Genomic DNA, 23,139 nt, shown 5'->3' on the forward strand with positions numbered 1-23,139 from the left:
ACAACTGTTGTTGTCACATCCACTTTGGAAAACAAGTACCAAATTTCTTTTGCTGCACGGAAGTCCTTTTTTTTCCCCCAAAGCAAGAAGTTACTCACACGCATGGCATTAATACTATAAACACAAAGTCTTAGAAGCATGTTGAAAGCCAGCTAATCACCTTTCAGATCTTCTTACGAACAACAAAAATACCCACAATTAAACACAAAGTACCCAAGATTCTTCTAAATCCTAACAGATGCCAAATTGCTTGAAACTCAAAGTATTTTAGGCATTCACAGGAGCAGGAGCTTAATGCAAACAGGAGAGCCGTGCAGTTTACTGCTCTCTAGGATGCAGACTGAGGCCACAGACACCCAGAACAGCTGCTCTGGGAATGGCAAACATGAGGAAAATGAGGAAAGCTCACGGTTTTTAGCTGTTTGTTATCCTTGAGAGAGTTTGTCAGCTCTGCTGCAGTTCTGTCAGCTACACCAGCATAAAAAATAGCTGCTTAAATCCCCAAAGGGAACCCGCAAGATGAGTCACGGTACTTCCTTTACTCTCCCATGCTGTGGACAGAAGGGCTGAGAGGGAGATAAGGGCCAGCTCTGCTCCCTGCTTGGAGCCATGGAAGGCAGAGCCGTTGCATAACCCTGAATGACACAGGCTGCCTGCTGCTGCGCTTGGCTCTGCTGGGACTCCAACAACCTTCTACTTGTAGGGAGCTCTCCTGGGACGTATCTCATCAAAACTAAGTGGGGAGGGATGCAATACCTAGATATTGTTGCTACTTTCTGCTGATTAATAATAGCCAGGACCCCAGAGGAGCAAGGGCTACTAGATCCATAACTGACTGCTCAGAACTATTGAGCATTTTTCTCCATGTAGAATAGCTTACAGACACTGAAGCCATCCAAGGACTCAGTTCATACCAGCGAGCCTGAGATAAGGGAAAAGATCACCACACCTGTCCCATCCCTTACAGTCCCCTATATGAGGGCCGGAGACAGCAGATACTATCTTCATACCATCCCAGTCTGCAGAGACTGCAGGGACAGACACTGAAAAGGAAAACCAAAATCCTGAGTCGCACAGGATGGGCTGCCTCAGTTTACCTTGTTAATATCAGAGATGAGTTTGCCCTCCCTTGGCATGTATACTTTCTGATTGTTGGCTCTCATTTTGCTTTGGATGGTAAAAAGCAGCACTTCCAGGTTTCCTTTTTCTGTAAACCTAAAGAAAAATTTCCAAAGGAATAGTGTTACAGTAAAGCTTTCGTGGTTACCGAGGTACTATAAAGCACTTCCTTAACATATTGACATCTGAATGGAGTACTCAGATAAACACCTGCATCTTGTGTGAAGGCTGGAAGCAGTAGAAATAGCCCCACCCCCACCCCTGCAACCAGCTGGGTCAAGAAGAAACAAACTCCTTCACTGAAGTCAGTTGTCTGTTTAGATTTAAACCTCTTTGAGGCATAGAAGGCTGCATATTGTTTTACTCTATTACGTGCGTGGTCCTACTTTATCAACCGACGAAACTGAAGTTTTGTTTAAAGCCCACTGCACTCAATAAACTCTTCCCACTCTTTTCCCTGAGCTGTATGCCTGGGAAACAAACAAGCTGCATAGGCACTGGGGAACAGGCTGCAATTCAGAGGATGTCTGGATACTCTAATGTTTTTGAATGCAATTATTATCCATTAAAACTTATATTAGACAAAAATAATAAACAGATCTGATAACGTAATGCTAAAATAAACTTTCCAGAAATAAGTTGCATGGCTTTGGTTATATCATTTTTAGCAAGCATAGCTATGTTTTACGAAGCCAGACACACTTCCTCTTGATTTTGGAAAAAACAGTAAGAGCCTTTTAATAGCTGTGCCTTGGTATTATATGCTGCCAGCGAGCACGACAAGAGATATCACCACACCAACGTGGTATACTATTACTGCTTGTATTACAAGACAGGCAGCTCTGTGAAGTGATAGCTTCCAGTACCACGAGATCCTGCAAACAGCACACTTGTTTTCAATTATTATTATTGCTATTGTTATTACTATATGCATATCAAATAGCACAAAGCAAACAGAATCTAAGTAAAAATGGTCAGTGCCAATGAGTAATGTGATATCTAGTAATGCTCAGAAAAATAAATTCTTCGGCCAAGATTTAAATTACCTAAAAGTGTTTTGTTTTTTTTTTTCAAAATCAACCATTGACTGAACAAAACAAGACCACTGTTTTCTTAAGCTAAGGTTAAAATTACTTGGGTGGTTTCTCCACGGTGCGGTAGGTGTTGAATGCCTGCAGCTGCTGTTGCACGCCAACTAGCGAGTTGGCAAATTTGCGGTTGTTGAGGATGATAATGGTTTGCTCAATCCACTCCAGAAGGTCAGAAGCCAGCGATTCGTATTTTTCGATCATTTTCTCTGTTTCAATGGCATTGTCAAGCACCTGCAACGAGCAGCACGAAGTAAGATGAGTAACAAGGGCAGCACCCTTCAGAGTCATCTAAATCCAACAAGCTACATAAAAGAACTTACACTGGTTAATAAATCAGACCGCTCAGCCCTGAGCACTACAGGGCCCGTGTTCCCCGAGGTACAGGGGCTTTGCATTTTTTGGTGCCGAATTCCCATGATCCCAAGGCAACAGAGGGGCAGAGCAGAGGCTTACCAAAGGATTCGCATCCAGTCTGCCGGCTGTAAGGACGGGGCAGCTTTGCCAAAGGGCAGAGAACGACAGCATGTTTTTTAAATGAGGGACTTTTCTGGGCTTCAGAAGAGACAGAAGACCCAGAGGGTGGGGAGCAGCTAATGGGAAAGGAAAAGCAGCAATGATGCAAAATTAATGAGCAAAAATAAAACACCAGCCAAATGTTTTCTAATAAGAGGCAGCTGGAAATTAATTACTCCTCGTGGTCGTATGGGAATATTTAACATTCAAAACACATTTCAAAAACAAAACTACAATCTACCATACAGCGGACTCTCTAAGGCTTAACACTCGAGGGGGGAAAAAAAAGAAAAATCCAAAAGATTTAAACTGCTTCGCAATAACTTATAACTTGAACTTGCAAACCTTTCCAATGCGCTTTCCTTCAACAGCTAAAGCTTTCATTTTGGAGAAGTAGTGGTAATATGTCACCACATAGGTGATGATTGACTTTTCATCGGGATGATCAACACTGATATCTGCAAAGCAAACAAGAGTCGTCTTAGCACAGTGGGGGTGCGTGGATTAAAAGAACAAAGCTAATAATCTAACAAGAATGGGATCCAGAGTCAGAGAGATGGGTTCAGTGGCAGTTCAACTCCTAAGATTTATGTCCTAATCAGAAACATATTCAGCAGCTTTGGACTGGTTCTGGACTACCCAGTGTAGTACACTCTGTCACTCTGAAGTCTCCCTTTATCCTCCTCAGTGAAGACAATGGCTAAAGCTGGGGCTGGAGACCTTTGGGCCTTAGCATCTGGTTCACGATTTTGCCCCAGACTGCACGGCTGAACAACTTCCCTAGTGTCCGTGTGAGTCGACAGATCTACTGCTAATTGAAATCTTCAGAGCTCTATCAGTACATGGAGAAATGCAAAACGAACGCCGTATGTGTCCAGGCAAATCTTCTGAGATACACAGATGGAAAACAAATCAGTTTTTTCCTGTAGCAATTACAAGGCACTGGAAAACAAGCAAGAAGAAACTTGCCCAGACACATGGCCTCTATTTATTTGCCCTGTGACAGAAAAATTTTGTCCTAGAGTTGCGAGCGCTCCTTCCAACACACGTGAGTGCACAACATCATGAAGGCACGGGATAAATCTCACCAGGAGTCTGAAAGAAACTGCTAACTATTGGGTGAAATCCACATTAGTCATCTTCTGGTTCGGGATGAGAAACAAGAAGTGTTTTTTTCAGAGCACACCAGAAAGATGCCTCTAATTGGAATGATTTCATGTACACACAGCCAGCCCAGTGATCTTGTCAGATGGGGCAATATAAATCCAGAATTAAGGGCTGTTTTGGTTCCGCTGTTCAGTCCTCTGCAGGAGACATCTTGCACGCTCTCCTTCCCTCTCTGGCTGTATCACTGAGTGAGTCAGCAGCACCCAGCTGACTGCTCACAGCTATCACAAAACAGCATTCTCTGTCAAGGATGGGTGGGAGAAAAGAGCCCACAAAGAGCTGCAAAGTGTTAAAACTGCATGAATTCTTACCCTCAGGGTCCAGGAGCTTAGTAAGACCAAGGTGTTGCTCAGCAAGGTTAAAAGCATTCTGCAGATTGTAGTGTGCATTTGATTTCTTCAGCTTGTCAAAATCAATCAGATCAGGCCTAGACAGGATGAAAAATTCTTTAGATTTGCTAAAGCACAGCACAGCCACCCTCAAATGAACAAATGACATAGAACATGCAATGCTCAGAAAACCTGGCCTCTCGTGCTGCCAAGGTTTCACTTGCCCAGTACCCCTATGCATTTCAGAGTGAGAATTAAAGGAATGAAGTAACACCTGGCAGTTAGCAGGGCAGCAGAACCTAGCCCATGACAAAAATCAAGGGCAGTTTACCAGGGACAAAGGCAAGTGACAACTGTCAGTCAGTCAGTCTCTCCTCCTGACAAGGTGAGCATGCAAGCCATCCCACTAACTTTATCCGAGCTCGCCAATGAGTGGCATTGCAGCTGTGTCCAGCTTCAGCACCAGATTTTGCAATCCCTGCCCAGTGATTCCTTCCCCTTCAGGCTGCCACTGCATTCCACTCTCCTGGCCCATGAATTCAGAACTCACAACTGGCTACACAACAGTGTAGAAAGACCTCTCCTCCAATGCAGTCAGTCACAGACCCAAACAACAGCGTGTATAATTTATTCTCTTGGAACCAAATGCAACTTGTGGTGTGAGAAGCTGTTGCCCAAATGAGCTCACAGCAAACACAAGAGCAAAAGAGTGAAAGGCAAGTTGCTGTAAAACTCTCAAGTAATTCTTCAACTTCCTCCTCTCCACAGATTTTAAAATCAAGCTGCACGGTCACTTCAAAACACAGTGCACACTTCAACAGTCCAAGCTTTCAAAATCCATCAGGGCATTTCCCCACACATACCTGTGCTTGTGTATTAGTGCATTGAAAGCCATCCCGTCCCTCCAGCTTGTCGTAAAGTTGTGAATGTTGACGTTGGGGTAACTGCCAGAACAAAAGCAAAGAGAGCACAATCGATACAGCACCTCCTCTGCAGCTCTGTGCATTCTGATGCTAAGGGCTGGTTGCAGGAGTGACATCTTTGTTGTAAAGCCAATGGTGGGACATTCCTTCCCTCGATGGACAATCTACCATCACAACTGTTTTCTAATCAGACTCTAGAAGTAAGAGCATCTTACGTACTCCTGTAAACCCAGGAGAACTGATATGCATGTGGTTAAACCATATATTCAGAGAGCACGAAACAGAAGCCAGCTTGCCACTGGTTTATTTTCCTTGCAGCTCTCAAAATATATTCTGTGCCATGAATTCCGGTTCCCCAGCTTCTAGTTCACAGTCAAAGATTCGACCAAGACAAGAGACCAGCTTTTACCTTTGCTGATATCCACCATGATGGGTGGATCTCACTACGTTTGACTAAAGGTGAGCAGAAAAAGCATTATGCCTGGAGGGCAAAAATGCTTTTGAAAGGCCAGAATACATGTTTCAGCACTCTTGAGACTTAAAATGCACATCCGTATCTTATGCCACTAAACAAGAAGTAATTTTATTTTAAAGCACTGAAAAAGTTAAAAAAAAAAAAAAAGCCTTAAAAGACAACAGAGTTGAGAGCAGCTTTTTATGCTCAGAAAAACTTAATCAATCAATATACACAGATACAGATTGAATGTAGCACATTATCAGCTTGCCTGCAGCCTGCTCACGCTGTAATCAAAAGGGAAAGTTTGACTAATTCCATGGAACACTTCTGTTCCTTCCAGATTTTTCATGGTCAAAAGCTGGAGACCAGGACACATCAAATCCACTTTCAAGCTGATAAGTAAAAATCCAGATAGAAGCAAATGGTGCATCATGCTTTATAAGAAGGGACTCTACTACTGTATCATCTAAGGGAACTGTAGACTGGAGCACGGCTGATACCTCTACATCATTATATGTGCAAAGAGGAAAAGCTGGCAGCAAAAACCTTAACACCATTATTTCTTCAAAGTAGGAGTGGAGAAGGGTCAGTATTTTCTATATACTCATTTGTGTTCATCACACAGAATTAACGTAATAAATCAGAATTTTCTGACTTGAAAACATCAATGCACTTAAGGATACATGAATTTGCCCATTTGAAAAGATTTCAATGAAATCTCAAGATGTTGTAGGAGCTTTAGAGATAATCACTTAGTCCACACTCACCCAGCTGTCTTCATCTGGCACCACAAAAGCAATGCATCCTTAGCAGATTTCTTCTCCTTGTTGTCCTCAGTTTCAACACTGATATCTTGGATCTGAAATTAACAAAGAAGTTTTAAGGCTCTTCTTTGAGAAAACACATTTTTCTCTTTCTTAAAAAAGATTAAGGAAATTGCATCATAACTTAAGTAGCAAAGGATGACCCAAAGAGAAGGTTAGAAGAATGCACAGCCTTTCCCTTGTTTAAGAATATTCATGCCAAGGGAAAGCTTCATATGCCCTTATATTACTGGAAGATTACTGTTTTTTTAGTCTGTAGTTTGAACTTCACCAGAAAATATTTCCAATTGCCAAGTCAAACCCTGCTCTATACGGCACCGTAGTTTTACTCTGCAAGGTGAAACTGGAATACTGCGATCGAGGGCTAGAAGCGGTTTAGAAGGGATAAGTAGGGCAGGAGGGGCAGGGGAGTTGCCCTCTGTGTTAAGAAGCAGATCATACACTGCAAAAAGCTGCCTCCAAAAAACAGCCATGATCAGGCTGAGAGCTTGTGGTTAAAAACTAGGGACTGGACCAGTAAAGGACACCTGGTGGTTGGGGTGTAGTACAGGTGACCTGATCAACGGGAGCCTGTTGGCAAGTCCTTCTTGCTTCAGCTATTAGAAGCATCACAGTCACAGGCTCTTATCCTGATGAGGGATTGCAACCACCCAGATGTCTGCAGGGAAAGCAACACCATGAGCTGCAAGCTATCCAGGAGACTCCTGGAGTCTGCTGAGGATCAATTCCTGGTCCAGGTGGTGGTGAAGAGGTGTTCTGCTGGACCTTGTTCTTATGAACAAAGACAGACAGGTTGGGGATACAAAGCTGGGGGCAGCCTTGGCTGCAGCAATCATGAGATAGTGGAGTTCAGGATCTCATGTGGAAGAAACGGAACAATAAGGACTGCACCCTGGACTTCAGGGGAAGTCTCCTTTGACCTCTTTAAGGACCTGTTTGGATGTATCCCATGTGTTAGAGTACTGGAAGGTAAGGGGGCCCAAGAGAGTTGGTTGATATTCAATTACCACCTCCTCCAAGCTCAAGATTGCTGCATCCCTATGAGAAAGAAATCAGGCAAAGGTGTCAGAGATCAGCTTGGATGAGCAAGGAGCTCATGGAAAAAACTCAAATGCAACAATGTTTACAGAATGTGGAAAAAGGATCTGGCCACTTGGAAGGAATATAGGAATAGTGTCCCTCCTAAGCAACGTAGCAACTAGATATTCCAGATGGCAGGCTGTGTCCCAATTATTTTAAAAGAGGAAAAAGAAAGTGAAAAACGTTTATATGGCCAAATACATCTGATTTTATGGATGTGATTCACTGTTTAAAAAAAAAATGTATCATAGCTTCTGTGAAGTTCCACTGCTGTTGCTGAAAGTTAGGCAGACATCTTCATATTTACAAAAAACTGAGAAATCTTAAAATAAAGAGGCTATATTTGTTTATTAAAGGTTTCTGCAGAAGGATTTTCCAGCCTTTCTTGACAGAAGGCAAAGGGAAATATGCAAACTGTAGGAAAGCAAGAAATCACTGTCTTCATCTGTGAGACTAAACAATTCCTGTGGGCACCCTTCATATGCTTCAGTGCAAAATCACACGAGTTAATGACCATCACCACAAGAGGCAAACAACAGATGAGAGTAGCATTTCCTCCTAATAAACTATATCTGTATATTTCCTGGGTTGCATCAAAAGAAGTGCAACCAGCAGGTCGAGGGAGGTGATTCTGCCCCTCTGCTCTGCTCTCCTGAGACCCCACCCAGAGTACTGTGTCTACTTCTGGGGCCCCCAACACAACAAGGATGTGGAGCTTTGGAGCAGGTCCAGAGGAGGGCCACGAAGATGATCAGAGGGCTGGAGCATCTCCCCTCCAGGACAGGCTGAGCGAGCTGGGGCTCTTCAGCCTGGAGAATCGGAGACCTTATAGCAGCCCTCCAGTACCTGAAGGGGACCTACAAGAAAGCTGGGGAGGGACTTTTTATAAGGGCATGTAGTGACAGAATGAAGGGAAATGGTTTTAAACTGGAAGAGGGTAGATTTAGACTAGATATTAGGAAGAAATTCTTTACTGTGAGGGTGGTGAGACACCGGAACAGGTTGCCCAGCGAGGTTGTGAATGCCTCCTCCCTGGAAGCATTCAAGGCCGGGCTGGATGGGGCTGTGAGCAACCTGGTCTAGAGGGAGGTGCTCCTGCCTAGAGCAGGGGGATTGGAACTAGATGACCTTCAAGGTTCCAACCCAAACCATTCTATGATTCTATATATCTGTGACTAGAGCTTCATATTCGTTAGCAGTTAAAAAATAAAAACGTATAACTCTCCATACAGGAAACCTAAGCCCTAACTCCCACTGACTGCCACTAATGATCTTGAAGTTACACTCTCCCCCCTCAACTCTGGAGCATGTCCCATCAGATGCCAAGCACCTTTATCTCCCATCATGTTGAAGGGTTTAGGAATGCTCCAATCTCAAAAAAGCAAGACAAAACAGATTACAAATAAGTATGAAAAACACAAATGTGTATAGGTATGCATGGTACATCCTCACCTGGAATCTCAGGATAATAGTCCAAATAAGGCCAAGTGTCAGCCTGTGATTCCCATCCACAATATCATGAGATCCCATGTTTTCCAGGTGCACTCGTTGCTCTTTCAGGAACTGCAGGGCTTTATCAACATTCTCCAGGCAATGGATGCGCATCCTTCCCTTAGTTGGTTTGGGCTAGAAGGTACAAAGGAGAAGAAAAGCATGTATTACTGTAAATGGAAGAAAAAAACTGCATGGTAACTCTTCCGTCCAATAAGCTGAGTCACCCACGTAGTGCACTACCAGTCACCAATACTGCATGCATTGTTTTGCATATTCGACCATCTCAAGGATAATGGTAGCACATCTCAAACCTGCTAACCTGGGAATGCTAATATCCCAGACCTCTGCTGCATACACCAGGCCGCCCATTTCACTTGCTTTCTGAAATGTTTTCCTTGCTCACTTCCTTCACTTTTTCTACCTAGGCAATTCACTCACTACCTGGAAGATTTCTTTGTTTTATTTTTTAAGTTCACGCCACACTTATTACATTTTCCTAAGCTGCTCTTTTCTCCAGTACTAGTTCTTCCACACTGAAAAAGACAACTCTACAAAGATAAAGATAAGCAATAACTGACAACTGACAGGTAACGAACGCTCCAGAGAGGATCTGTAAATATAGATGCATGCTTTCTGAAAAGGCAACTCCGATTTGGACAGCTGCTAGTCAATAAAACACCCTGAGAAAGAAAACTGATTTCTTTTGGTCAGTTCAACTAGGATAAGTAGTATGAAACTAACATCCAAAGTTTATTCCAAACGACTCCTTCTGGGGGGACTGCCACACCAAAGTAACACCATTTCATGAAGGCCCACTGCAAATGAAGAAAAGCCACCGGTGTGTTAGCAGCGTGCAAAAGCCAGCTGTAAAACTGAAGAAAATTAAAGCGACTTTGTTTTGCAGGTAGGGGTTACAGATGAATAGCTTGTTCCGTGTTCACTGAGAAGTTACCAGAGGTAACGAGTCAAACTACTAATTGACACGATTTCTTTGTTTTCTGCGGTGAGTGTAGTTAACTGGCTGTGGAAACAGTTCAGGCAAAATCCTCCTTTCAGACTGCATTCAAGGGGAAGAGTTTCAGCCAGAGCCAGATTATGTCCCCTAATAACAGCAGCCTGAATAGCAGCAGCGCATCACAAGGGTGAAATGCTCGCTAGCGAGACACTGCTCTGGACACATAAACTCCAGAGCAACCATCAGCTTTCAGCCAGCATTGATCTCTTCCAGGCAGAGGAAGTCAGCTCCCAGCTCAAGGAAGGGAACAGTTCCACAAACCCAATACCGCTTTTGGGTGCAACAGTCCCTCAGAGGAGGCTCTCAGTGGGCGCGATGCTGGATCCATCCATCTGCTAGCACCACCAAATCAGGTTTAACTGACTCTTGCAGAGCACGCTGTGGGGAGGGAGCTGAGGAAGCAGCAGGAGCACCAGCCATGGGGAAGCGTTGTTGCACTCGGCAGCAGCTCAGCCCATGCTGTACTTGCTGCCACACTGGAGTGCCCCACATCAGAGACTGCAAATCACGCTCACTTCTAACTACGTGAAGTTTAACAGGAGCAAGTGCCAGATTGTATACCTGGGACAAGGCAAACTCGGCTATACACACAGACCGGGGGACAAGGGGCTGGGGAGCAGCCCCATGGAAAGGGACCTGGGAGTTCTGGCTGCTGGCAAGTTGAACCTGAGGCAGTACTGTGCCCTGGAGCCAGAAGGGCCAACCGTGCCCTCTGTGCTGTGCGGCCTCAACGCCAGGACTGCCTGCGGTCTGGGTGCTGCAGTACAAAATGACATCACGCTGTCAGAGAGCATCCAGAGGAGAGCTACAGAGCTGGGGAAGGGTCTGGAAGATGAGGTGTGTGAGGAGCACTGAGGGCCCTGGGTTTGCTCAGTGCAGAGCAGAGGAGCTGAGGGGAGGCCTCGTGGCGGCTGCAGCTCCTCACAGGGAGCAGAGGGCAGCACGGAGCTCTGCTCTCTGTGACAGAGACAGGGCCCGAGGGAACAGCATGGAGCTGTGCCAGGGGAGGGGCAGCTGGGGGTGAGGGAAAGGCTCTGCCCCACAGGGTGGTGGGCACGGCACAGGAACCCTGCTCCACAGGCTCCAGCTCCAGAATCCTGGATTCAAATGCGAGCATAAAATTCCTGTTAGAGTGCCTCAGTAAACACACCATATTAAAATAATGACCTAGGCTAGTTTCTGCGTTTGTTTATTGCTTTCTTAACATTTGATATTTCTTGTCTTGATTTTTGGTCTTCTGCATAAGATACTGCCTTTGCATTTCTGCTTCAGTGGCATGGCAATGTCAGAACTTAACCAGTGACAGCCACAGCGAATTCCAAAAGGCTGGAGAACGTCAGCAAGTGGATGCTATGTGCCAATCCCACTGGAACTTCTGTGCTCTGTGTAACTGTCTCAAAGTTTAGTGCCTTGCGTTATCTGTATTCTTGTTTGCAGAGGAAGGTGTGGTGGAATGCACTGTTCAAACAGACTGCTGTCCTCCATCCTGAGATAACAGAACTGCAGTAAATAGGAATTCACGGTAGTGCAGCCAGCTGTCAATGCAATACTCTGATGATGATGTGAGTTCAGATCCAGCAGTCTCATCAGGTGACTCCTACACCCTCCCCACCCAAACAGCTTGCGTAAGCTCTGTTTGCATTTTTGAAACCTGGAGTAAAAAATGTAAATGAATCATGCAGCAAGAGTCACATGGCTGGTCTGAGCTTCACCACTGCTAGCTGACATTGAAAGTCACATCTTGGCAGGTAGATACAAAGATCTAAGCAGGGGTGCCAGAATGCTGCCTGAATCCTCAAATAATGGGGCACGTTGTACAAATAAAACCTGATCTCAGTGCTACCTGCAGCGAGCAGAACAAACCTAATTCCTCACTGAAGTTAATTATTTGACACAGAGAGAAATGTATCTCGAGCAAAATATAGCTGACAAGCACTGAGATTGTTTACCACCACCCACACAATGCTGGGACAGGATACTGTCCTGCATGCCAGAGATTCCTTCTAACCTTACAGATGCATTTGGAAATCTCCCTTTCTTGCTTCACTCTACAGATGCTACATTGTAGGCCATATGTTCAATTCATTACCCAGGGTCTTAGCCCGTGGAGCTTTCATTAATAGGACTGCTCCATGACAAGCGATTACACAGCTGCAACCTCACGTAGCCTTAGGTCTTAGCTAAAGACCCGTATTTCTTTGAAAAGATTGCTTTAAATTAGATAGTTAAGAGCATAGCCATCATTTTAAGGAACAGAATGAAAAAGGATACTCGGCCATTTCCTCACACCCAGTTTTCCTGTCATGCAGCAGCATTTTTCACTAGAGGGCTTTACTTACCACCACGTGCTGATATCAAAGGGATTTTCTCTTTCTTTTCCAAGGAAGATATTTATTCAATATATTTTAGGTATTTCTCTAGCAACATCAACAACAAAAATCCAAGCCTTATCTATTGCAGTAAACTCAAGTACACCCAGGAGCATTACTGAGCTGTGTGATATGACTGATGGTGCAGTGAAAGCTGCTGCAATGCTCCCCAGCATGCAGCTGGCCCTCTCCAACACGCTGTCCTTCACTCCCCTGCAGCACAAGCTAGGGAGGGGAGAAGGGATATCCCAGGCCTTGGGCTGGCATTTCATGGGGATCATTTATTGCCTTGCTTTTGTCAGATCCAGGAGCAGGCAGCATGCTGCTGAAGTGCTCAGTCTCTCACCTGCAAGAAGCATTCAAACACTTCCTTTGGTTTTTACCTAAACCAGTAGGAAGATATTTTAATGGTGTCTAGATCCAGCTGTTCCTGAAATAATAAACTTTTTTTCCCCCAATTAATACATAACACATTTGCAGTGTTGAACATTCAATATTCAGTTGGGCCAAGCATTCACCAAAACAAACAATAAAACCATAATCAATATTAATAAGCAAACACTTACAAGTCTCTCTCCTGAAAGAACTTCCAGAAGTTTGATGAGCATCCTTCCATCGCGAAGGTCGGTGTACAGATCTGTAATTCTGCATGACACACGTGCCAAGTGGGAATTAACCCACTTGGTGAAAGTCTTCTTCTGAACTGCCTCACGTTCATCTGTTAAAAAAACAACGCAGTGTTACTCAAAATAAATCACAGTTCATATACCTAAATGAGAACGGGATGCTCAGACCCGTCCTATCTATTAAGTGAAAGAAGCTGGCTTCTTTTCTTTGCCAAGTCATTGCAGAAAATGTGACTTCTCACCAGAAATCCACCTTTCTCCCTGTTTGATGGCGTTCCCTATCGTCACTGGGAATTTTACTGAGTTACTATCTATGGAATAAATCTGGAGTATAGATTGCAGACTTGCATGCTGCTCATGTAAGCAGCTTTCTCTAGGTGTGAAGAGGTCAGCTGTAGAGCTGCAATGTAAAAGCCACTTTGGACCGATCAAATTGCCCAGCAGTCAGCTCAAGAGTTATCTTCCATCACTGGAAGAACAGGGCAACTCCTGCTCCTGAATACACAGTCAAATCCACAACAGATGCCCTGAAACAGCAGAAGTCTCTTTGGATTAGCACAGGCATAAAAGAGCAGAGAACAAACTTCTCATTTACTTCCCCTTTCCCCCATTATAGTATTTGGTTGCAGATTCAGCATTTGTAACTGTATTTATACAACATCAAGATGAACTTTTCCATAACTGCATGTTTGAGGTAGACTTGCATTTATTTTAACCATAGAAAAATGGCCTCTTTCCACTTTCCCTTCCCAGAGTCTTTCACAACTGTTTATACATGAAAACACTGGCTATGAGAGCTGTCTTATGCACAGGCTCACTACAGTCCACATTAATTCAGAAACTCCTGAACAGCTATCTGCCAAGCTGAGAACTCTCAGACAGAAAATTTTATACATCTTTGTGGTTAAATTCTTCTGCCAAGGGCTTTGGGTGAAGCCTTTCCTTTTTAGCAGAAAGTCATTTCTTTCAGCTGGGATCTACTACAGACCAAATTTATCAAAACACAGGTGCTCAAACTTGGAATCCTAAGTCCATAATTAGACCTACAAATTAAAGCAGTCAGCATTTCCAAGAAGCTGAGCATCTAAACCTCCTACAGGCCCCTCTAATGCTGTTGTTGCATTCAGAAACAACATAGAAAGACTGGTAAATCTTAAACCAAAATGTAACATGTCCAGATCTGACAGCTCTGAGTGTGCTGCTCCAAACACAGAAAACGTTAATGACAGTGCAGAGGAATGCAAAGTCTACATCTGACTGCACAGAGTTCCAGTGGATGCCCTCTTTCAAAAGGCAGCACATGCCCACTCCCTGCAATCCGCTCCCACAGAGTGGTGGGGGCATGATCACAGAATCATAAAGTTTGGAAAAGATCAACAAGTCCAGCCACCACCCCACCCCCACCACATCCACTGCCCACATCCCTCAGTGCCACATCCCCACGGCTCTGAACACCTCCAGGGATGGTGACCCCACCACTCCCTGGGCAGCCTCTGCCAGTGCCTCACCGCTCTGTCTCAGAAGGAATTGTTCCTAACACCCAACCTGAACCTCCCCTGGCACAACGTGAGCCCATCCCCTCTCATCCTATCGCTGTTCCCTGGGAGCAGAGGCCGACCCCACCTCACACAGCCTCCTTTCAGGTCGTTGCAGAGAGCGATGAGGTCTCCCCTGAGCCTCCTCTTCTCCACACCGAACACCCCCAGCTCCCTCAGCCGCTCCCCATCACACTTGTGCTCCAGAGCTCTCACAGCTCCACTGCCCTTCTCTGGACACGCTCCAGGGCCTCGGTGCCTTTCTTGCAGTGAGGGCCCAGCACTGAGCGCAGCACTCGAGGTGCGGCCTCACCAGTGCCAGTGCCAGTGCGGAGGGACGGTCACCTCCTGCTCCTGCTGGCCGCACTCCCGCTGACACAAGCCGGGTGCCCTTGGCCTTCCTGGCCACCTGGGCACACTGCTGGCTCACGTTCAGCCGGCTGTCAGCTCACAGCCCCACAGCCTTTACCTCCACGCAGCTTGTCAGCCACTGCCCCAAAGCTGCAGTGCTGCATGGGGCTGTTGTGGCCAAAGTGCAGGGCTTGATCCCAGCTCATACCTGACCAGGTACAGCATCCCACTCATGGGACTGCAGGGAAGCAACAAAAGCCTGATGACCAAGAGCTGAGGCTGAAGAGGACAGAAAGTTGGGAAATGAGCCAAAGGAAAAAGAACAGCAAGAAAAGAAGTAATATAGTAGAAGGAGGAGGGATCTGAGAGCAGATCAGCACATCACCAGCGGTTTATACAAACCCCACCCCAAGATTTCAGTTCCTCCCTTGCATTTCTGAGTTTATTCTTGCTACTTGGCCATGTGGTAGGAAGAGACCCAAAGCTAACACACTGAAACTGTCCCACACATAACAGCTTTTACCCACCTATACGTTAGGAAACTAAAATAAAAGCTGCAGCATCTTCTAACCACGTTGCAATTCACACCAGCAGTGTAACAACATAGCTTGTTCAATCTCGGACCAAAGGAAAAAAAACCACTACTGACGAGTGGAAATGGTCATCTATCGAAGAGATTATTTAAATACGGTGTCTACGAACCCTAAACATATTATTTCAGAACTGTTTATAGCACATTCCTGGGAACGTTGTATCCGCATAACTGTTTGTCTACCAAGGCTTTTAGTTGGAATATTTTTTGAAATGAATGAGTCACAGAAATAAAAACCTTGTAATAGTTGGTGCTTTTGAAAGAAAATTCCAACAGAAATTACCACACGTCCCTTCACCAGCTCCAGTGGATTAAGCAAGCCCCAGAACAGCTCAGCAAGTTTATTTAATCACTGCACTATCATAACATATTCAGAGATCCCTGTGGTTGCGTTCATTTTGAAGAAAAAAATGGATGGACAGGGTCCTAAAGATAAAGTTGGACATAGAAAATATTAGATAAACAAGAAAGCTATCAGATATCACCATGAAGCTATCCATTAAACAAAATCTTTGGTCAAAAGCTATGGCTATCAACAATCCCCCCCACTTTGGATCACAATAAAAGCAATGGGTGGGAAAAGAAGAACACCCATGTGTTTTTAATAAAAAGATGAAGGATCAGAGCCTAATTTCAAACAAACACAAAGGACACAACATAGGAAATAAGAGTAACGTGCCGTGTCAGGTCGTGAAAACTTTGGTGCCACTGCATTAATAGGCACCAGCTTAGGATCTTTTGTTGTTGAGAGTCAAAAGAAGGCACCAGAGTGGTTGAGCGTGGGCAACGCTTGCAGCAGGAGAGGACATCCCTCCCACAGATGGCACCAACATGGCCCAGGGGCCCCATGGCTCTCCCAAGAACCTCCCCACCCCAGCATGACCCAAGGGCCTATGAGGGGACATGGCCAAGCATTCTCCAGGCAGTGGAGACTAAGGGGTAAAAGCCTGATGAAGTTCAGGAGAGTGACTCCTTTCCATGCATGCTGCCTGAGCATCCTTAAGCACGCCAGCTTCTCGGCGAGGGAGAGGGTGGGAACACTCCCTGTCAAGCTGGGGGGCCTCAATGCCTCGGTGCCATTACGCGCGTTTCCTTTAGTCTAGTTCGCATACAGCTGCTGCCTCTCCCCTTTTACCTTCCCGTTTCCTCTGTGTCGCTTTCTGTGGGCCTCTAGTTCCTGTTTACAGCAGAAGTTCAAGGGTTCGGTTGGTTTTTCTGGCCCCTCTGCTCCCCGCCCTTGCTCTGGTCTCCTCACACCTCATCCCCACCCACCCTCTGCAGGGCGGCCTGCTCCCCGCTCACGCTGCAGACAAAAATAACCTCCAAGTCCCCACAGAGACTCAGTCGTTCCAGCACAGTCTCCAGACTCTGAGCCTGCTGCTGCCTCTCCTCGTGTGCCTGAGCAGCTCTGTTGCTGGTCACCCCAGCAGGCCGCTGGGTGAGGTGCCGGGCCCAGGCCCTCACCACCAACTCTGCCGTGACATGGGAACAGGCAGCGTGTTTCGAAAGCTGGGTGATTGGGGCTGGTCGTGTTTGAACCTCTCCTGGTTATTTCTACACGGCGTTTCTTCTACACTCTGTTTCACAATGACTGCAAGTTTTTGCAACGCTCTCGCCAGCCCTTTCAGACCCATCAACTGTATTTTCCCGCTGTGGAATTTCAGGTTATAGCACGCACAGAAGTAAAACTGGTGCAGCTCTGACAGTGTGGCTAAACACAGAACACAACTACAGCTATTTCAACACACAGTGCTATTCAAAAACCTGCATGTACAACCAGGAGCCAGGTGCATCCATGAGTGACAATATCAGAGATGGGCTCTGAAGCACTGTTTGTGCACCTCCTGTGACCGTTTTGACAGATGTCCTTAATTCCTTCCAAGCCACATGTTTAGGTTTTGAAGATTAATTAAAACTAGAGGATACGGGTGGGGCTCCAAGAGGCCTACAGCTTGTGAAAACATTTGTTTCCCAGGGGTAAAGAGAAACATACAACATGCAAAACATGCACAGCAGGAAAACGGAAGGGGCTCTAACAGCAGTATTGATAATAGAGAATCCAACTTATCTTGAAGCAACACTAGGAAGGAAATTTCCTTTATGCGGAAACCCTCTTGACAATACCGCTAGCACATGGCAGCTTGCAAGCTCCAGCTCTGTGACTGAGATAAATCAAGGACCAGCTTTGTTTAGAACTTCAGTAAATAAGCTGGAGTTTGTTCCCCGAAATTGACATAAACCAGGGCAGGATGGGATGTCAAGCAGCCATCCAAGCCCCTTTTCCACCATATTTCCCTCTACTAATTCAGTGAGGAAAAGGCCTGACCCAAACGTAGTCAGCTTTGACTGACGCACTCAAGTCACTGCAGCGAGAGCGGGCCACGGGCTCCATCTCCTCTCTGTTCCACACACTGAGTGAACAAAACAGTTTGGGCCAGAATAATGGAGAACTTGTCATAATAAATGCCTGGCAAAACGCATGGCTCCAATAGCTGGCTGAGAGAAAGATGGGCTGGGCTGCTCCTGCATGCCAGAAAGCGCTATCAGCCCCAGCCCTTTCTTGACACCACCACTAACCGCTCTCATGGCAAAGGTTACCTATGCGGCCGCTTGTTTGCTATAAACAGCCTCGAGACACTCTGCTCCCTTCCATACCGGTCAAACCACATTTTCAACACTCTGACCTTGAATCCGTTTAGAACTGAATGGCAAGTATGCTTGGTGCTCACTGCTGCCAGCCCAGCACAGGTAAAACAGCTTTCGGAGTGCAAAAGCTCCTGCCAGCACCTGCGCTGAAAAGGCCTCTGCACCCGATCAGATAAGCAGTCGAGTGCTCTGAAAGGAGCTGAATAAACAGAGAAATAAGTGCATAAAAGGGAAGCTGAAAGCAACAGTGAGTGCCTATGACAGCCACTGGGTGCTCGCTGCCCTGGCCATACCCAGGGTTGGTGGCACTGCAAATCTTCCCCACCAAGCCCTGAATGTTCTGTGCAGGACCGGTGTGTGTGGGTCCCTGTCACACCTTGAGCAAGGCAATGTAAGGATCAGTTTTAATCCTTGACTGCAAATGCTCGACCTCCTGCAGGTTTAAATCTTTCTTCTTTCCATGCTGGAATTGATTTTTCTGGCTTATTATTTTTTCACTACAGCAACAAACGCAGCCAGCGTGCACCCTACATGAAGCATTGCTAAACATATACTGCCTCAGAGATCAGATGAGAGTTGCTCCAGGCACTCCACTTCTGCTGATATTCAATATCCACAGCTTCCCTGAATTCCTCAGATCGTAACCTTGGCTAACTGTGCAGAGGGAAAAACAGAGCTTTCTTTCACAGGACAATGCTGCCATTGCTGTAGGCTTTCAGGGTGCAGGATATCGCTGTGTGTTTTCTCAAAGATGTGAGGATATGGAGTTCAGCACCCACCAGTATTCCTGTCTCACAAATCCCAGCCTGGAGGTTTTCACCCAACGGCAGTGCTGTGGGAACAGAACAACGCTGGCAGCTCCCATCCCTCATGTATCTGTGTGGGATGGAGGAAGGCTGGGGACTCTCAGGTTGCCCTTTGCAGGCACCCCACAGCTCAGTGGGGTGGCCAGGTCTGGCTGCGGGGCTCCGCAGGTTGCTGAGCTGCTGCAGTGCTAAATATGACACCAAGAGGGAAAAAAACACCTCTGTGTGCCTGTACTGGCGCAGCTAAGGAGAGAAACATCTGCCTGGAGAAACACTTCAGAATGATGGCCTTTCCACGTGGTCACCTACATGCTGCGCCAGTGGACGTGGCGAGAAGCCTACAGAGTACAATGCATAAGCACTGCAGTCGGGTACCTGCTACACATACAGAGTCTGCACTGAAATATATAGGAATATATCAGCAAGAAAGAAAATGATGGAAGGAGGAAGGATCACCTGGTCAGCAGAAGGGCTACTAACTTCTTAGAGGAATGGGAATGAAATGAGCTTCTCGCAACATTTGAGTGCCCAGTGGCTACCTCCCCTTTAGCAGTAAGGCAATAAAACCAAACAGATGATGCTTCCCTCCAGCTGCAAATTGTGGGTTAGGACCGAGGGCAGGATAGGATGAAAATGGAAAGAAAGGAACTGAACGTAGGAAACAGAGGTCGGTAACAACACAAGCATGCACAGGCAAGCAACAGCGCAGAGCGAGACCTGCAGGAAATCAGCCTGCATCCTGCACAGGCAGCATGGTCGTGCTACACGTGGGGCCGGCACTCAGAAACAGCCGGGTGAGCGTTAGAACACCATCGCCTTCAGTTTTTCTTCAGGTTGTTTAACGTGGAGGAATGACTGCAGCTGATGAAAGTAGCTTGTGTTTGCTGTGGTTATTTATGGTGCAAAGTAATCTTTGGTGTGATTCCCCAGTTAAAAATGGTGAGACTATGCCAGATTCTACATGCTCAAACACGACTTAGACAAGAGCTTGAATGCGAATGTGAAAGATGACAAAGCAAAGAGGTGATTCTGTTCGTACTGTGTTTAGCTGGTGATTTTTGTTGGGAGCAAAATCCTTGCTGCCTTCCCAACCCTTCCACATGGAGAATACTAGTCACAGGGCCTGGCTGTGCGCAACAAGCCATTCTCTTTCACTAGGAAGCACCAGCCAGCTTCTAAATCCTATTAAATATCTACCCTTCTCTAATAAACATTACAGCCTGCATGTGACTACTTTCACTGCTGAAAATGCTCTGAAAAGAAAAAAAAGGGAAAGCTACATAATGCAGCATGTGGAAAAAAAGTTCTGCTGTTTTCTCTTTGATGTCACTAACCCTCCCTGGAACAATGAAGCGATGCACGGAACAATGTCCGGGAGCCAGCCAGGCGTTACGGGGCTGGGAGGGCAGCTCCCCCCATTGTCTTTATTTTTACACAGGGTTTATGGCATTTTGGTGTCAGCAGTACAAAAATAACCCTTCCAGCTTCTGATTCACATAGAAGAATGATCGTGTCCATCTGCAGAAAGGTGAAGGCTCCTGGAGCCAAGTAAGTGAAACACAGAAGTCATCTGGGTTTAGCAGATTAAACTGGCAGAAGAACTCAGCTGATTTTTATTTTTTAATTATTTTTAATTCTGAAAAGCAAATTGATGTATTTAAGCAGATTTGGAGAGAATACGTGCTCAGCTCCCCCTGCATTAGCATAAATCAGCAAACTGCCCCTTTAACATTAAATAGCCCGGAGGACCAGTACCTCATCTTCACACCGTATTTGGATAAGCACATTAAAAATGTTTTTTAGAGCAAAATAACAAAAATACAGTGGAATAAAGACATTAACTTCGTAGCCTAAGGAGTGTCGAATACGTAGCTCAAATGGAGATCCTTTAGAAAACAGCATGAAAAATACCTCAGTGTTGTTTGTATTGAAAATAAAAGGCCACAAATGCCTTATGGCTTATCTGATGCGAGTATTTTGCTGCCATTTTGCCCCCTTGCAGAGCAGACAATTCTCCTCCTCGGGAGTATGGAAAAAGCACTGGCCTGCCCCAAGCCACTGGAGTTCCCACAGAACAATGCCCAGCCTGAGGTCACGGAACTATTTCAAGCACATACGGTCTTGTGGGGTCTTTGCAGTTTCCTTTAGAAAACATTATGAGCATAATGCAGGGAAGTGCCAGGGTTTTTCTGGAAGGGGGCACTGCTGTTATTTTTAATTCATGCCCAGTTCACTGGCTGAGTAGCACGGGGAGCAAGGGTGAGGGCAAGGCTTGGCACACACAGAGAAGACAATGGGTCCTCGACTACGTAAAGTCCATCTCATTTCCTCCTGTGCCTAGCAAGCCCAGCAAAATGAAAGTGTTTTCCCAGTGGATTCCACTTGTCTAGAGGAGGAAGAATGAAGGTAGGGTGGAGGAGTGTGTTTTTTTTTTAAGATGGTTTCCTTTCCGCTGTTCTCCTTTTCCTTCAGACCTCCTCCTCCTCTCCTCACTGCAGTTAATGCAACAATTCTCACACAAGAGTAAGAGTAACCTGCTGTTTCTGCAAAACAACTATGTGGGCAGGCTGGGATCCTCCTTATCTAGGTATTTGGAAATATGAAATTATAACTGTTAAACAGAGGTGAGTCAGTAAGGGCAGGGCTCTCACCGTGAAGACAAGGAACTGGATCCTGACGCCCATCGCTTACCAAACAAGGCCAGGTGCAGCAGGGACAGCGGCTCGCAGGGCGCACGATGCACGGCAGCTGACCTAGTGCTGGTGCAAGGCTGAGTGTGTGCAGGCAAGGCCAGCTCCCAGGAGGGCATTCAGACAGCAGCATGGGGCCCAGGGAGGCCAGGCCTCAGCAGCCTTGGGATATTCACATCTCTGCTGGGCAAGGCCCTAAGCAACACTCAAATTGCCACTGCTTTCAAGAGGTCTGCTGGACATAATAAAACTCCTCATGTCCCTTCCAGCCCAAAGAATTCCGTGATTCTGTGAATTTTAGCAAGCTTAAACAAACACAAGCCAGAAAATGAACAGCTAGCATTCCCATGCAGTCCTGCTGAGGGATTCCAGAGAGCTGCAGGGTCTTTTCCTTCATCTGAGGCACAGGCTGAGACATTACATGGAGTGAAATGTCAGAGCTGTGCTGTGTTTTCACCATGCTCCTTTAAAATCTCACTGCAATCCGAATAGATGAAAGAAACGCCAAACCTTTGTTGGTTTCATGTTTAAATCTAATTTCACCTTAATGACAGAAAAGCATGAGTAGAAAATAAATAAATCTATGATGAATGCATTTAGTCCTTTCAAAATATTAAATCTGAGTGCTAAGAGATGTTATCATTATAATTAGTTGCCGTTAAATTATAATTTTCATTATCACAGAAATATTTTAAATGGAAGAACATGTATTTAAACAACCACTGTGTTGATCAGGGATTAATAACAGTTCCAGTTTAACAGGCTGATTTTATAGCCTTGCTGAACAATGTGCTTAGTTCATCCAGTTGCCATGGCCACAGAACAATTTATTATTGGTAATTGCAGGCTGTAGTGCAGAGGCAGACGCACTAGGCTGTACTGACAGGCTCTGAAGGAAAGCAGCAGTGCCATAGCTAAGCCAGGCCATGGCTCAGCGTGCTCGAGATCTAAGCTAAATTCCCAGAGGCACCCCCCCACAACGAAAGCAGGAGGCCAAACTCCCATAAAAACACGGTAGATTACAACAACAATTACTGTGTAACTGAAGGAACCAATGGTATTTATAACGTGCAGTTATTTCTAAGAAGGGAGTTTTAAAAATGAATGAAATTTAATGAGATTTAAAACAAACTGCTAATAAGAAGCATTAGAGGAAAAACCCCTAATCTTCTCTTGCTCTAATCTGCAAACCCATCATGCAGAGCTCCTGCTGAGTCCCGGGGTTGTTGTTTGAGAACAGCAGAACTTGTGCCTTCACCTGTTAAAATCCTTAAGAAAAGCTCCAGAAAATGGAACCACAATGCAAACTCCAACACACACACACACATTCCAGTCACTCGTTTTATATATTAAAGCTCTTCTTCAGCAAATCCGTATGTTAATTAAGAAAATAAGAACCTGTCTTTTCGTGCCATGCTTACTTTCTTGTGACTTCTGAGGTAGAAAGCTGTGCATAAATTTTAATTCCCCACCTCAATATTTTCCTGCCAGCTTGTTTGATTCCAATCCAAA

General features: G+C 45.5%; 1 protein-coding gene across 2 annotated transcripts in view; it reads right to left on the minus strand.

The window, feature by feature from the left end:
- The window catches only part of SPTBN1 (spectrin beta, non-erythrocytic 1), a 90,650-nt gene that overhangs the window by 41,614 nt on the left and 25,897 nt on the right, over positions 1–23,139 (minus strand). For both annotated transcript variants that reach the window (XM_021392828.1, XM_021392829.1), the window contains exons 2-9: positions 12,948–13,099; positions 8,956–9,129; positions 6,367–6,458; positions 5,083–5,163; positions 4,202–4,317; positions 3,069–3,181; positions 2,254–2,441; positions 1,098–1,215 (exon numbers count right to left, since the gene is read on the minus strand). In XM_021392828.1, the coding sequence (XP_021248503.1) occupies positions 1,098–1,215; positions 2,254–2,441; positions 3,069–3,181; positions 4,202–4,317; positions 5,083–5,163; positions 6,367–6,458; positions 8,956–9,129; positions 12,948–13,099 (1,034 nt within the window). The remainder of the gene's footprint in view (positions 1–1,097; positions 1,216–2,253; positions 2,442–3,068; positions 3,182–4,201; positions 4,318–5,082; positions 5,164–6,366; positions 6,459–8,955; positions 9,130–12,947; positions 13,100–23,139) is intronic.

Source organism: Numida meleagris, chromosome 3 (genome assembly GCF_002078875.1).
Source record: "Numida meleagris isolate 19003 breed g44 Domestic line chromosome 3, NumMel1.0, whole genome shotgun sequence".
NCBI lineage: Eukaryota > Metazoa > Chordata > Aves > Galliformes > Numididae > Numida > Numida meleagris.